Genomic DNA, 16,497 nt, shown 5'->3' with positions numbered 1-16,497 from the left:
TTGATTTATATTGAAAGTTGATTGTTTGATTTTAGAGCGCATCAAAGCATCAGTTTCATTACCACGGCCAGCTCTAGATAAGATATTATCTAATTGTCATGTTTTTGACGCCAGAAATAAAACAGGTCAGTCGGGAGTTGCAAGTGAGTAGGTTTATTTTATGGTTATTAGTCCCCTACCGGTTTACAGGAGGGGACTTTAGGTTTACCCTCCGTCCGTCTGTCCGTCTGTCCGGCCGGCCGTCAGTCCGTCCGTCTGTCCGTCCGTCAGTCCGTCCGTCCACATATCTTGATCCCGCGATAATGCAAAAAGTACTGAAAATATTTTTATGAAACTTGATATATGGATAGATGGCAGTATGGAGATTATGCACGTCTTTTCTTTTCTTCCTATGTTGAAAATTCTAGTTGCTATGGCAACAAATAGACTGAAAATATGGCAAATTTTACACATAACCTGGATCCAGTGATAACGCACAAAGTACTGAAAATATTTTTATGAAACTTGATATATGGGTAGATGGCAGTCTGGAAATTATGCATATTTTTTTCTTATCTGCTTATGTTGAAAATTCTGGTTGCTATGACAACAAATAGAAAGAATTTCAAGATTTCTGATTCTAGTTTTTAAGTTTTTTCACTATAATTTATATATTTCTTAAGGTATTTTCTTCAAACTTTAAATATAAGTTGCTAGTCATCAACCACATCATATATGACAAGGTTTACAACTCTAGCACAAAATACCCTTGAACTTAAAATTTTCATGAAAAAAATATTGTTTTTTTTAATAAATTCTTTTTTCTGAATGTATCTACTTCAAACTTCATATATATGTTTTTTATTATCACTCAACATGTGTGAGAAAGTTCAATACTCTAGCAAGACTATTTCCAGAATTATGCCCCTTTTGAACTTAGACTTTTTCTCGAGAAATTGGTAATTTTTACTCCAACTTCTTCAATCATGATAGGATTTTCTTCAAACTTCCACATCATAATAATATAACAAGGTTTATGAATCTAGCATCCATATTTCCAGAATTATCTCCTCCTTAAACTTTTAATTTTTCTTATTTGTTCTTTTAACTTCCATTTACTTCAAATTAAAAAAAAAACATTCATTATTCATACCTTCATTACTAATTGTTCTTTGTTACACTCACATCATGTATGACATCTTGGATCTTTATTTCAATGTTATATTTTGATAACAGGGATGTTTAAAAATAACTTTAGAGTGTCCTTCAGTCCGTCTGTCTGTCTGTACATAAAAACTGTTTCCTGAGATCACTTTTAAAGAAATTTTTCAACAAATTTACTTAAAATAGAAACATGAGTGAATAGCCAATGGCCCTTCAGAATGTTGCTGGGGTTCTAACCGGTAGGGGTCTTATGGATTGCTTGCAATACTATGATAAGTGCTTGTTACTTAATGTATTGCTATCTTAACCGTAATCTTTGGTCTGTGTTTGCCTTACTTTACGGTTACATTAAGCACACGATGCCAATTTTCATAAGTAAAATATAATTCATTACACTTTCTTTTTCCAAATAAGAGCAACATTGTAAAGCCCCATCACTTGATAACGTGAACCATTTCAAATATTTTACCTTAGTGAAAGATGTAAGGTCAATGCTGTTATTGTTTGTGTCAATGTACATGCAGCCAACTTTAATATATACTCGCTCGATACTAAAAATCATACTAAAAATCTGGAGAAAGTGTGATCGAAACATTAATCACAACAAAATTACATGAAAATTGCAGACTCGCTTTGATTGCGTCTGTACATGTGGAATAATGAAAAAGTACAACATACCTAGCACCGGCTCTAGCAGTACTCAATTTTCAATTATGCTTAAAAGTGTTGGAATGTAAGCCACTTCATTGAAATGAAGAAAAATAATCTGAATGTCGCATACAAAACGTAGCAGCAATAGTTTACTATAAAACAATTACGTTCAAATATACATTTATAAAGGAACTTTTATTTTAATCACAATGATAGGTAAAAATGAATTGTTCAGCAATTAAATGCGTTAAGTTTCTTCAAAACCAATCGAGAGTAAAGAAAGTGACTTCAATATCACACTGTTAAAGCATAAGTGAATAAAGGTTTTACAAAATATGATGGAATTGCATCAATCTACTTTGATACACTATGTACAGAAAGAGAAAATCGTCATTTTAGAGAAGCGATAGGTAGTCTCCTATTTTTTAATTGTATAGGCGTTGACCCGTTACTGCAGTTTACATTTTACTGCACTACGATGTCAAATACAATACTGCATACCGGTATTGTTCTATTTGCGTTTACTAAATTATTGAAATAAAAATCATGTTTGTATAATAAATATTTGTAATAAAACGACTATTAATGTTCTTCGACTTATAATAAAAAATGTTAGACAACTAAAAACATGATCATGTTAAATCTCCGCTATTAATTATTATTAATTGTTTACTATGCAATTTTTGTTATCGTTGTTTTTTGGTGTTTTTGGTTTTTTTTTGTTTTTTTTTTGGTCTTTTAGAAATTTTAGAAAGATGAGGAAATGAAGAGAAAAATCGACATTTTTTTAAAAGATGTCAAGCATTTTAAAAGATGCGTTTTCCTGTTCATCATCGGTACAGTAGAGGTTTCGTGTTGAAAGCACATACTTGAAACACGTGAAGTGCCTTTGCCGTTTTGGACTTTATTTAGGGATTTTTTATTTCTTTTTTTCTGATTTATTCGTGTTAACTATTATTAAATGTTTTCAACACAAATTATGAAATTATTCATCTTAGTGTGAATGCGGCAGATTTCTCAGCAGAGCTATGTTATTGGATTTGCATAAGATCTCTGCAAGTCACGGGAATATCCAAGACGTGTCGTCTTTTTTCTGTAATATTGACTTATTTTACAGAAAAGGTGACAGAAAGAAACTTATATTCTAATAATGGAGGACAGGATTAAAATTGATGTTTATGGACAACTGTACTCAATTCCAAGAGAAATAATTGAAAATGGACCGGCATCTCGACTGAAAAGAATGTACAAAACGGGCTCCTCCGTTTCAAAGTCTGAGTGTATATTTATAAATAGATCGCCTGAAAGTTTTGCCGCCGTTCTAAGGTTTTATCAAACTGGGGAACTGCATATTCCAATGACGTCATGTCCGGGAGCGTTCATAAAGGAGTTGGAGTACTGGGAAATAACGCCGGATGCAGTTTCAGATTGCTGTTACAACAGGTGAGTTGATATGTCATGTAGAATGAGCTAGGTGATAAAAAACATTGATTTATTGTCTTTAGATGGTTTAAAACCTATCAAAGACCTTATGTTATTTTATGTAAATAAATTACCAGGCTATGTTGGTGAGTTGATATGACATTGTAGGACGTAGGGGCATATAAATAACTGCAATGTTCGGTGCAACTCACATCAGAATACCCGGCTCTTTCAAGGGTGTCTTTGTCTAATGTCTTGAATGTCTGTAATTGGACTTAAGAGAGTGTCCATTAGTTTTGCAAAATTTTAAGGTATGTAAACGTATTTTGCCATGTTTTTATTGTTTTTTTGTTTGTTTTCTTTGTATTTAAAAAACGTCTAATAAATACATGTACAATGTGATGACAAAACATTTTTCCTTATTTCAATTTGTTTGGTACTCTTACATTTCAATTTCTTTGGTCTATATAATAAATGTTATACAATATATTCAGTCGTTGACGTCGAATTAATAAATATTTACCTAAACATTATCAGTGATTTCAATTCATTGCAGTGTGTGGCTTTCTTAAATTAAAGTGATTTTAACCCAATATAAGTATTGCTGTTGAATAAAGAACATTAAAATGAATACAAAGTGAGTCTGTTTATACTACAGCACCACTACTAAACATTGATGTTTTTTAATGTTTTTTGGGCTGTTTTGAAACATCTATGATATAATTTTATTTTAGGCCAAGCCCAATTTTATTTCAGCGTGCCCTGCTAGGCACCTTAACGCCAGTGATCCTGTGCGGCTCGGTTTTGTCGGGGGCCACATTCTGTGAATGTCGCCTTGCCTTGTTGATTACTGTTATCATTTTAAAGTGTATCAGGAGATTAATTAAGAAACCGTTTCTGTATTATATAGTCTGTGAAAAATAACACGAAGAAATAAAAATGTTTTCGTATCATATTGTTTAATTTAATGGTCTAAAACAAATGTCTTTGTGTCTTTGTAAAATGATATTTTCCTATGATGGTTGTTATGGTAACGGCTCTGATATGTTTTGTGTATAATCACATAAATGCGTTATTCTTTTTATATATTTTTAACACTAGGGCAAAAAGTTAAACTAAAATAAATATAAATTCACCGACATTCTTTAAAGGCCCATTATGCCCAATTTATATTTCTAAAAAGCTCTTTATCTTTGATGTCCTGTTATAGTTTATAAAAGGTTACTTACTGAACAGTTATCTCATCCGTATTTCCCCATTCGGCCTTTTTGAAGAAAAGTACATGTCGTATGGTCCTTTTCAAATGTAGGAATGGTCTGTTTATGCCTGTAAGGACATAAAACATACGCCTTGATAAATAAATAAACAAGATAAACAATTTCTGGCGCAAACCAAGAGAAATATTTTTATCAAAATGCATAAATACAGATCCGAAATACATAAACGACCAAAAGGGAAAAAATGATGATAATGAAAACATAAGGGAAAAAAAAATTCCTTTTAAGGGGCATAAAAAATACGCCTTTTAAAAAATTTAAAAAAATAAACAAACACAATTTCTGGCGGGAAAACCCCCAAAAAATATTTTATCAAAGTGGGGCATGCGTGAGATGGGTTTTTCCCGGGAAAATTCGAAAAAAATGAGGCCCCGGGATGCAAAATTTTTGTCAGAAGGAAAAAAATGAGAAAAAATTTGTTGTTATAAAAAGGGTTTTAATTTAAAAAGGGGAAAGATATAGGAATGAAATGGATTTAAAGGAGTTTAATCGGGAATGTAAACCCAAAAAATACAAAAAAATATTATTTCAAAAAACAAGGAAAAAAAATGAAAAACATGAAAACGATAAAAACAAAAAAAACGGGAAAATTTGACCACATGACATACTTCCCCACTTTGGGGAATGTCGCCCCGACATTCATAAAATATTAAAGAGGAAGAGCTTGAATCAGACATTGCAAGAAGTAAGCTTAGACCATAAAGTAACTAAACTACTAGGTACTACATAACTAAATCTAAATACTGAAGGCAATTACAACCTGTGAGTAAATATATAATACCCGGGCAAAATACCTTAAACTCAAGCATGTTCCACAAAAATACCGTATGCCGCGAATCGCGAAAAATATATGTCACGCGGAAACAAAATTTTAATTTATCAGTAGAACTGTGAATTCATTGAAGAGGTGCACTCTCAACAATAAATCCTTTATTTTTAAAGTACTGTAAAGTACATTTATAAATTATCAAGGTAAAATATATGGTACATGGTATAAAACATAAAACGAAACACATCAGGTACTGAACAACGCCTAACTTCAAAGTTGAAACACACCTAGACTATAAATCAAAAGAAAAAGCATTAATCTAATTTCCAGTTATCATTAAGCATCCATCCGGGTTTCTTTCTTGTACGTTTCTGCCTCTGTAAATTGTTGTTGTTGTCCTTAGATGGATTTCTCAGTGCAGGAATGACATATTTTGAACCTGTAATAGAATGAGATGTTTTATTTGGAACAGAATAAGAAGTTTGAGTTGTTGACGTGGCATCTTGTTTGCTGTTTGATGTTCCTGTAAAAGAAGTTGACATACAATTGTTAGAATCATGTATTGTGGAAGAATTGCTTTGTGAAACATTTGATGGACTTGATGTAAGTGAGGGATTTGAATCTAACGGAGCTGTAATGGAAATATCAGAGGAGGGATTGGAGAAAGAGTTCTGATCCGAATGTAAGTCAGAGGAAGCTGGCTTGTATAAGGACTCAGTTGTTTTGCACAAAGGCATCCCCATAAAGGGAAGTAAAAGGTTCCTGTGCAAAACCCTGGACCTGTCCTTGCTGTTTTCCTTCTTCACCTCATAGATGGGAATTCCAGAGGTGGGCTGGCTGAGAATGGTGTATACATCTTTCTCCCATCTATCGGCAAGTTTGGATTTTCCCCCCACACTGGCCACCAATGTCGTATGGTCCTTTTCAAATGTAGGAATGGTCTGTTTATGCCTGTAAGGACATAAAACATACGCCTTGATAAATAAATAAACAAGATAAACAATTTCTGGCGCAAACCAAGAGAAATATTTTTATCAAAATGCATAAATACAGATCCGAAATACATAAACGACCAATGGAAATATGCATGATAATGAAACATAATGAATAACAACAATTACCTGTAAGGACATAAACATACGCCTTGATAAATAAATAAATAAACAAGACAACAATTTCTGGCGCAAACCAATAGAAATATTTATATCAAAGTGCGCATGCGTGAGATGGATTTTCCGGGAAGTTCGTAAAAACTGAGGCCCGGCATGCAAATTATGTCAGAAGGAAATATGAGAAATTAGTTGTTATAATGAGATGATGAAATGGAATGATAAAGGAATGATATGGGATAATGGAGTGTATATCGGACTGTAAACAGACAAATACAAGAGATATATATACAAATACAAGGACAAAATGATACATGAAAACGATATTCAAAAACACGAATATCGACCACATGACATACAGTTACGGTGATTTAGTATATCGCAATTCTTCAAACTTTTTGCATATGAAAAGCACCTTACATGCTGATAAACCATATTTTAAACGTTATAAATGTCATGTTTGCCTTTTCTAAAGAATAAAAAAAAATATTCATTTCTGAGGCATAATGTGCCTTTAAGTCAGCGAAACTATGTAAGACCTTTCTGTATTTATTAAAAAAATGTTCTTGACTATACTATTCCCTGGTAATTTTATTTGTATTCTTATGATACAATATTGTTTCTATTTTCTGTTTTCTAATATATAATACATTAATTGACGATACAGAAATCACTTTTAAAGAAAAAATTAATGAAAAAGGCTTATAATTTTTGATATAGAGGTTACTGAAACAGTTTACATTAGGCTTTATACTAAATTTATTGAGCGAGTTGAATGGAATTATATTTGAAACACTTTGGCGAGCATATTATTTTATTGTTCAACAAAAAATAGTAATGATATTACACGATTTTTTTATCACTTTCTTCAAAATAGAGCAGTTAAAAAGAAACGCGCTAATATTTAGAGCTTCTTTACTCAAAGGCTGTCATGTTGCAATGTTATAATTCTAGTGTATTCTCGTTTTTTAAACGGCTTTATGACGGTCATGCGCCGCGGTTTATTTGATATTTCGTATTTTGTAATTTCGTTATACAACGCATCAATATAATTAGATATTTTAAAAGATGAAACAGAAACTCTCAAAGCTTCCAGGAATTGAAATTAATTTTCTTACTGCACCTGCGTGTCAAATATACTCCAACCTTCGCTGATAATTAAAGCTGGAACGAATTCGTTATGAAATTGCAAAATTAAAAAAAGCAAGATACATAACATTCGAATGACTCAATAAAGTTTCGTATTGATAAAGATCCTTTGTCAGAAGTCATCCATCCTTAGTCAAATTATGCATAATTTTGTCTTGAACGCGTAACATGACAAGCTTTGCAAAAACGTTTGTATTTGCTCTTATCTGTCACAGTATCCTGTATATTTTTGTTTATCACATAACTATGCCGCTTTTGCGACTCCGTGAAAATGGTATTGCATGGCCGTTTTCACGTGACGACATTTGCACAAACAAAGCATAAAGACGCGCTAAATATTAGCGTAACACTAAAGGCGCGTCAATGAAAAGTCATTCTTTTCTACTCTAAAAAGGTTATTTTGTTTTGGATAAGTGATAAATTGTGTGGGTTCATTACTACATTAATTCAACTAACCACATGCTCGAATATCATAATTTTTATTTAGCTCGTTCAATCAATTCAGTTTTGAACCTACACTCATTCAATATCCTTTACCATTTATGTTTTCCAGATTACAGAGCTTTATTGACGAGCAGGATACACTAAGACAGTTTAAACAAAACTCTGAAGATAGGGGTTGGAGTGAGTCTCCACCCGACTCCTACAACTGCATGAAAAACATACGCGCAAAACTGTGGGAGATTGTCGATTACACAAAACCTTCCCTGGCTGGAAAGGTACGTGGATATATTTTTTTTATTGATTTCGTCCTTGTCTTATTTTGATGTCTAAATTGAAAATTCCTCCTACGTCGCTCTTTTTGAACTGTTTAATTATTATTAAATAATTCGTATTTTTACCATGTATAGAAAATAGTTAGACGCTTCATAAGAACAAAAGACGATTTAAACACCTCAAAATGAGCGATGTAGGAGGACAGTAGATGTTTGAATTTTTCTTCTTCTTTTAAGTGTCTCACTAACTTGGTCGGTGACTTTATTTACACAGGCAGGTGTAATCTTTATCCAGATATATGCGACATTTATAAACATCATTGCCGACAGTTAATAGACTATAAAAAAATAATTGGGCATTCCTATTATTTTATTTGTTTATTGTGCATTATGGATATAATGGTCACGTCACGCCATTCAGGAAGGCAGGCTTATCCATACAGGAAAAGTCGGGCATATGAAAGGCATGAAGTTTTCAACTGATGAAAGAGATGGAAATTGAACAGAAAAAACATTAAAACGTGTGTGTTGCACTTAATACCAAGTTTTTTTTTTCATTTCAATTAGAAATTTTCATGACAAAATAACAGATAATGTCATTTTTGTACGGTCGGCAAATAATTAACCATCTTTAATTAGATTCTAAGATAAAGTGGTACTGAGATTATGATTTATGGTTTACTGATTTATGGTTAACTTTCAGCCGCACCTTTTAATAATAATACAGGCACATGTAAACAGCCGTAAAACATTTACTATATATTAACTTGCTAGATTGTTGACTTCAATTATTTTCGAATCATGAATTTACTCAATGCTATTAGTTCAACGTTAAACAATAGTACCAGTAAACATGGATATAACGTCTTCCACAATTTTACTCGCATTTGACCATTTTTCAAAATGTACGATTTACTTTCTAAGAGCTGACTTTGAATGCATATCTAAAACATAAATGTGTATAATGTAAACGAAAGATACATTTTGTCTCTGCAGATATACTTCGGTTTGACACTATCGATGATATTGCTTTCAATCTTCACTCTGGCATACAGCACAGATCCGGGATTTCAACGAGCAATGACCAATTGTGAGCGTCTGGAGTATATGAAATCATCTAATATGGAAGGCTATGAGATGATGAAGCCATATCTTGAGGAGATGTGTGACACCGAGTTTCTACCAAGCAACTCGGTAAATGAAATGTCAAATGAAACTGTTCCAGAAAGTTTTTCCCTTCAAGCTGATAACGAAACGGATGAAAGTGATTTCAAGGTATATGTGTTTAAGATTATGCATCAAACCTTCTATGTAGAGCAAACGCCTACGTTTGTAGACGAGCAGTCATCTATCAGACCACCTACATTTTATGAAACTGTTGATGAAAATGAAACAGTCATTTCTGGATCAGAAATATTCGATGACTTAAACGGAACATTTACATTTGAATTTCTTCCGATGCCGTCGTTATTCTTAGACGTACCTATTCCACAAATGTTCATGGAATTAAAAAACGTCAAAGTCCCAGATATGAAAGCTAAACTATTTATCCTTATCATAATGGAGTCTGTTTCAAACGTTTTCTTTACGGTCGACACCATTTTACGCTTGTACTCGTGTCCACGTATAATGTTTTACTTTATGTCGATAATCAACTTCGCAGACGGAACAGCGTTGATTGGTGCATATCTTCACTTAATCCTTTACTACAGATATCCTCACTTACGCTACGGTAACTCCTGGATAGACAGTTTAGCTTATATTCAGATGTTGAGATCCCTTCGTCTGTTCAGAATCGTTGCAAATATTCGAGCAGGAAAAGTTCTTGCCTATTCTGCACGCAAAAATGTCAAAGACCTTACCATACTGATATTGTTCCTCATTGCCGGAATGTGTACCTTTGCGAGTTGCTTTTACATTGTTGAAGAGAGAACTACAATTGAAAGTATACCAGATGCCTGGTACTGGGCTATCATTACAATGACAACCGTTGGATACGGTGATATCGAGCCGAGAACGAAGATTGGCAGGTTATTGGCGTGTATTTGCGCAGTTGTTGGTGTTCTATTACTCGCCCTTACCGTGCCGATATTTGCCAACCATTTTCTTATACTATATCAACACGTGGAAACGGAAAATGTAGTTAAGCGTCTCGAAAAGAAATCGACAAAAATAACAAGGAACCAAAATATCGAGAACACCGAAACACGAAAAGCATTCTTTATCGTCTAGCAATTCTAGTTTTGTTTTCTTTTCATTTTATTAATTACAAGTCAAAACGTCACTGCTTAGCTCATATGAGAGACAATAATAAGACGCAGACAGGAATTATTCCAAGAAGTTCAGGCCCGAATTTATTAATTAATGACCAAATAATTATTTGAACATATTGCAAGGAAAAAGGGAGACATAAAATAATCAGCCAATTCCTCGTAATAGAGGTGTTAACCACACAAAACGATAGAGATTGATAAAAATTGGTAACAGTTAGTTTATATATAAGAATTATTCGATAGTAAATGAAAACATGGAAGAGCAAAGAATTTCCAGACCTGATAATTAAAAATAACATTTTTTAAAAGTTCATTAATTAAAAGAATTCCTGGAATTCATCAATAGATTTGACATTTAAATAGTGATAAAACTTGCGAAAATGCAAATGGAGCTTAACTGTGTTTACACACACTTGTTTAAGAAAACGTATAGTAAATGAATGGAAGGAAGTTCAAGAAGTGACAAATTCTTGGATATTTTTAAGAATAAAGAAGACAGGCAGAGAAGTACTTTTCGAAAACTATAAAAGAAAACTAGTACGTAAATCGACAAAATGACAAAGTAATTGCATTGTTGCGCGTCCTTTAATTTTTTGTTGATGTTGTTGAAATGTAACTTACACACACACGCACCCGCACACACACACCAAAACACGCACACACACGCATACACACACACATCACAAACGAACAAATATTACAATATTGTAAATTGTATATTATAATGCTTGGCAAACGTTTTTATGCTCGTTTTGCTTAGTTTATATTTCGTTTTTATAACTAAATGTTATCTGTTCAACACCGTTCAGCATTTTTATATTTCATCAAGTTTATTCGTGCTTATATGCATTCATAATGTGAAACTAGTTTAAATCATCCGAAGTAACCGACGGAATGCTAAAGAATACAAATATCAAACTAATACTACTTTCTTTGGAAGACAAGTCAATAAACTGATGTTTCCTTTTCTTAAAACATAAGCATTTATTCGTTTCTGAGGCATAATGTGCATTTAAGCATCTATTACTTTTCTTAATTGAATTGAATGTGGTTTTATTGAAATGAATTGAATATGGTTTTATTGTAATTGATGCTTTATATGTCTTTTATGATTCCATTAAATTACTGGAACTACTCGTTGTCGTTATCTATTTTTTAATCCTTTTGACTTATGAACTTTAGAATTGATAACTTTGTCATTTTTTCATACACTTTCTTTTTCAACGATTATCTCATATGTTATATGCATGCTACTTTTCGTGTGTTTTACTGTTGTTTAAAGGAAATGTTCGTTATATAGGTACTGTACAAATAGAAAAGTATGAATACAAATTATGCTTAAAATAGTTTTCTCGTATGAGAAAGGTATGCTATTATATTACTTTCAAATATTAACATGTTTTGAATATGTAATTGAGTTTTGCTTTCATAGTCATGAAAAAAGGATGTTGAGTATATGCAAGCATCAACCACTATTCGTTAATCTTCTGAGTAACTGTATAGAATTGTTAATGCTTATTCGTTGATTATGGTTTATTCATCCTTACAGTACCTCTCTACACATAGTAATAAGTTACAACAACGTAAATTGTGAACATGTGTTCTATCAGCAAACTATTATCTAGAGATTTTGTTTTATTGGTAGGCGTTGTCATAAAGATTTGTGAAAAAGAATTATGATAGCGATTATATATCAAAACCGAAGAATATCATCAGCGTGTAATACACATAAAAGGTGATATAAAATGTAAACATTGTTTTCGAAGACATTCAGTGAAATAAGAGTTAGATGATATCATATAGCACATGCCATATTGAATTATAATAAAGATTCGTGAGTTATTAAAAGGTATTGCGATGAATATGATGCTATTTTGATATGTTTAATAACGCCTGACAAATCATAGGTGCTCATGTAATATTTTTGCACATTATATAGAACACCTAACGAGGAGGTATAGGTTTCCTTGTGATATTTATTGTTCGTACTTAACAACATAAATAAAGCATTGAGCACAGAATTTGTTTTAGCAATAACTTGTACATTAATAAATTGAAACTGAAAAACAATAACTTGAGGGACTCGGGCCAGGTGCATGACACATTAGGATTTTATCTGCATTTTAATATGCCAAAAATACTTATTATCCAAACAACGGTGGAACAAGACGTTGTGCGTCATGCCTGTAAAGTTTACTTTTGACATCAATCGTTTTACATTAATATTAGTCCAATGAAGAACAGTTCAGTTGTTAACAAGATTGACAAGTCATTTGAAAATAAAATTGGTCAATTAGAATAAAAGAAACTTTCAATAATTTCGAGCTAAAGGTTCTCTTGAACGCACAAGGACATTTTGTATTTTCTGTTCCAATTATCACTTCACTTCTATTTGACAAAAAAAATACACCTATATTTTATTATCTGCTGTTAAGAAGATTATAACTGCATTTAACTTATTGAGAGTGTTGAGATTCTTTTGCTGAACAGACCTGCAGCTTAAAAATATAGACAAGAGGTGATCTCTCGAAAGCATTGAAATTAACAATATTATATGTAAATTCAAATTGCATACTCGATTTGATTGAGTTTGTGCATGAGAGATAATATAAAAGTGCAAAATCTTTCACGCCTCTTGCACCGGCTTACACAATTATAATCACCCATCTTTTCGATCATATACTTATAAAAAACGGTGTTATAAAAGCGATAGTTTCCAATTGTTCATTACTCTGAAGTTCTTAACCTACATAAATTAGAGAAAAACAGAATCCCTAAAGAACGCCAAGAAAGACAAAATTTAAAATGTTACAGGCCCGGTTTTAATTAGCCTATTTATGGACGATACTGGAAAGTGCATGTTACCGTCCACACCCCTTGGCATGCGGCTTAAACAGAATTCAACATTTAAATATGAAACTGGTGATACTTTGAATTTCAAAACATCCGCAGATGGGTTCAGAAACATTAAGCATTGCATTTGTCAGTTGATGGTATACAATATTACTATACATTTATAAAAAATATAATCTTTGAATCTCTAAAAAGTCAAGTACAGCATTTAATATACATTGTCAGACGTTTGGTATATTTTATCATTTGAAAAGTTAACATTTTAACGTATTTACATGTAACTCCTTATTAATTACCTTGATCATAGAAAAATAGGAAAGAATACAAACAAAGAAATTATGGAATACATTTTTGGATTTTACCTTAATACAGTTAAACGTTTTAAGATTCAAAGAATACGACAATAGAGACCAAAATGACAGAAGTTCTCGCAAAACTCTCGTATTATAGAACTGGTGGTTATAATTGAAACCGTAACGTATGGTTGAATGTGGATATATATTTTAAATAAAAACAAATCACCTGGATTATGAACATTGGCACAATTTAAACTTTCATCAGTAAAACTGTGTATGTTTTTTGACAAAGACCTATTTAGAACATTTGTCAGAGCGTTCATTTTATAACTTGTATTACCATAATGCTTGATGCAGGTAAAAGTTTATAGAGGATATTTGTTTGTTTTGCATGTAAGATTGAAATATAATTTCACTGAGTGTACACCAGATGCAATATTTTTACAAGTGTCGTAGCCACGAGTGAAAATATAAGAACTGGTGTTCACGAATGAAATATATTTCAATCTTATATGTAAAACAAATAAATTTTCTTTTTATCTCATGTTTTTTTAGTGATTTTAAGTATTTTTACTGATTTTGCCGCGTAACGTCGCGCATTCTCCTGTTTGACGTCATCACATCATGATATCACATCATCAATTTTGAAATATAGTTCTGTAAAATTTCTCTTACCTTGTTATATTTTTAACACTATGTATGGTGACATCGACTTTCTTTTCGTAAATAAGCAAATTTTCGCATGATGGCATTTGTTTCTGCCTGTTATTCCATTTAGTTATGATTTTCCTTTCATACGCATTCAGATATAGTTCGGCTACAGTGAAAATTATATTTTATAAATTTCACTAATAGTTTATCAGAATATAAGCATCTGATATAATTATTACAATAAAACACTGGAAAGCATGAAATAATTTGCAATATCCTAGTACGGTGTTCTGTTAATACATCATGTATTTGCAACGACAAGCTCTACCTAGATAACCCATAATACTAGCCGTTGTAACTAACGAAAAAACATTCGTCTCTCTTATAACATTGTCATACGCAAAGATAGAAATATAAATAACATAATCAACTAAGTTCATTTTCATGTATAAAGTATAATTTTATTTAACTAAAATGATAATATTTGTTTGTTTGAGGAATTTATGAGAAATCATAACTGGCCTCAGGAGAAATAAGGTTAAATGATATATTGCATTAAAATCATATTGATATATTTTGATAAATAAAGATAACTTTTCTGTATCAATGTTGAAGTATAAGACGAAGACAAATGTTTATGGAAATATTTCGCAATCAATCTGATATTTAATCTATTAACTGCAATTTGCTGCTATTTCACGTGTGTATTTCTAAACCTCACCAGATGTGCTCTTATTGACATTTTCCCGAGCTCAGGAATTGTTATATGAAATAGCAAGCAATAACGATATATCATATTTGATAATTTCGGATAATATATGTTTTTGTTATGACTGGGTGTTTTTTATTTGTACTTTATTACTTTGTTGTCGGAGATTTAGCTTTTACTGTGTTTTGCTTGTATACGCTACCAATTATCAAAATAATTATATTAATTGGACGGCTTTGTTACATATATGCACAAATTCACAGCCAATACACTTTAAGCATTTGAAAGCGACTGACCATAAACCGCTCGTTATAAATATAACAAAACTATTGGACAATTCGGGCTTATGGAAGAAAATATAAATGTCACATGACACACGTTCACGTGACATAACTGACTGTCTATGATTGCGATCTGTACATGTTCGGAATGTATTTTTAAAGAAACAACAAAAGTGTATATTATAATGTATAATATACAATGCAATGCATACAAATACCAAACATATACCTATAAATGTTTCAAATTATAAATAAATATGTTATATAATTATTTCAAATAAAATTAATAATGTCAAATATTTCGTAATGAAAATGTTTAATACAGACTAGCCAGATATGTGATACAATAGTAAAAAGAGAAAAACAGAATCTCTAAAGAAAGCCCAACATGGCAAATTTGAAAATGTTGCAGGTTCAGTTTCACGGATGGTAGTGGTAATTGCATGCTATCGTCCATGTCCTCTAGTACCGGCTTAAGCAGAATTCAACATTTAGTTATTCTGCCTTTTTCTTTTATAAATGGGTTGAGGAGATGATTCATTAGCATTACCAAAGCGACATTTTTAGTTAAAATATGCGACATTCTGCTATTTTAGTCTTAAATTTGATTACAATATGTTTGAGTCCACAATTCCAGATGAGTGCAATTTGCCTCATAAATTGATGTGGATAGTTAAACCAAAGTATATGAAATATGACACACTGCACAACATATATTTTGACTTAGTTTTAAACTCTTATAACATGAAATGTATGCAAGATATATTGTAACACTACGTGACTTATTAAGACTCAAAAACAACAAAAACACGTCTTTTTTTAAATTACTGAACATTTAAGATGAAAACAACATCATGACATCACATCATATAAACGCATAATCTGTTTGTGACATAGAACAATCAAAATAAAACAAAAATATAAATAGAAAAATAAACAACAAAAACTAAACTATATTAATATTAAATGTAAATTCTAGACCATAAGTATAAAGACTCACAGCATTTTTGTCACAAAAAAGACATGTGACTGTGTATTTCGTATTTCTTAATGAAAATGTGTATATATTATGATGCACACCATCAATCTATGTGCTTAACCTATCTTTAAATTATGACCTTTATTTTCTATGTTTGAATTCTTGTACGAGTATAACATGTTAATGAATGTTATTGTATATATTTTTATACTTTTTTAT

The 16,497-nt window shown here is 31.7% G+C and overlaps 1 protein-coding gene across 1 annotated transcript; it reads left to right on the top strand.

The window, feature by feature from the left end:
- The first annotated feature begins 2,870 nt into the window (after positions 1-2,870).
- On the top strand, positions 2,871-11,500 carry LOC132730121 (potassium voltage-gated channel protein egl-36-like). Its single transcript, XM_060715976.1, has 3 exons — positions 2,871-3,237; positions 8,074-8,239; positions 9,233-11,500. The coding sequence occupies exons 1-3, from the start codon at positions 2,945-2,947 to the stop codon at positions 10,466-10,468; spliced, it is 1,695 nt and encodes a 564-aa protein (XP_060571959.1). The 5' UTR covers positions 2,871-2,944; the 3' UTR covers positions 10,469-11,500.
- The last annotated feature ends 4,997 nt before the right edge of the window (positions 11,501-16,497 follow it).

The sequence above is a fragment of the Ruditapes philippinarum genome, unplaced genomic scaffold (assembly GCF_026571515.1).
Source record: "Ruditapes philippinarum isolate M1 unplaced genomic scaffold, ASM2657151v2 ctg1882_1_1_1_1, whole genome shotgun sequence".
Taxonomy (NCBI): Eukaryota; Metazoa; Mollusca; class Bivalvia; order Venerida; family Veneridae; genus Ruditapes; species Ruditapes philippinarum.
This window is presented reverse-complemented; position numbering and strand designations above follow the sequence as displayed.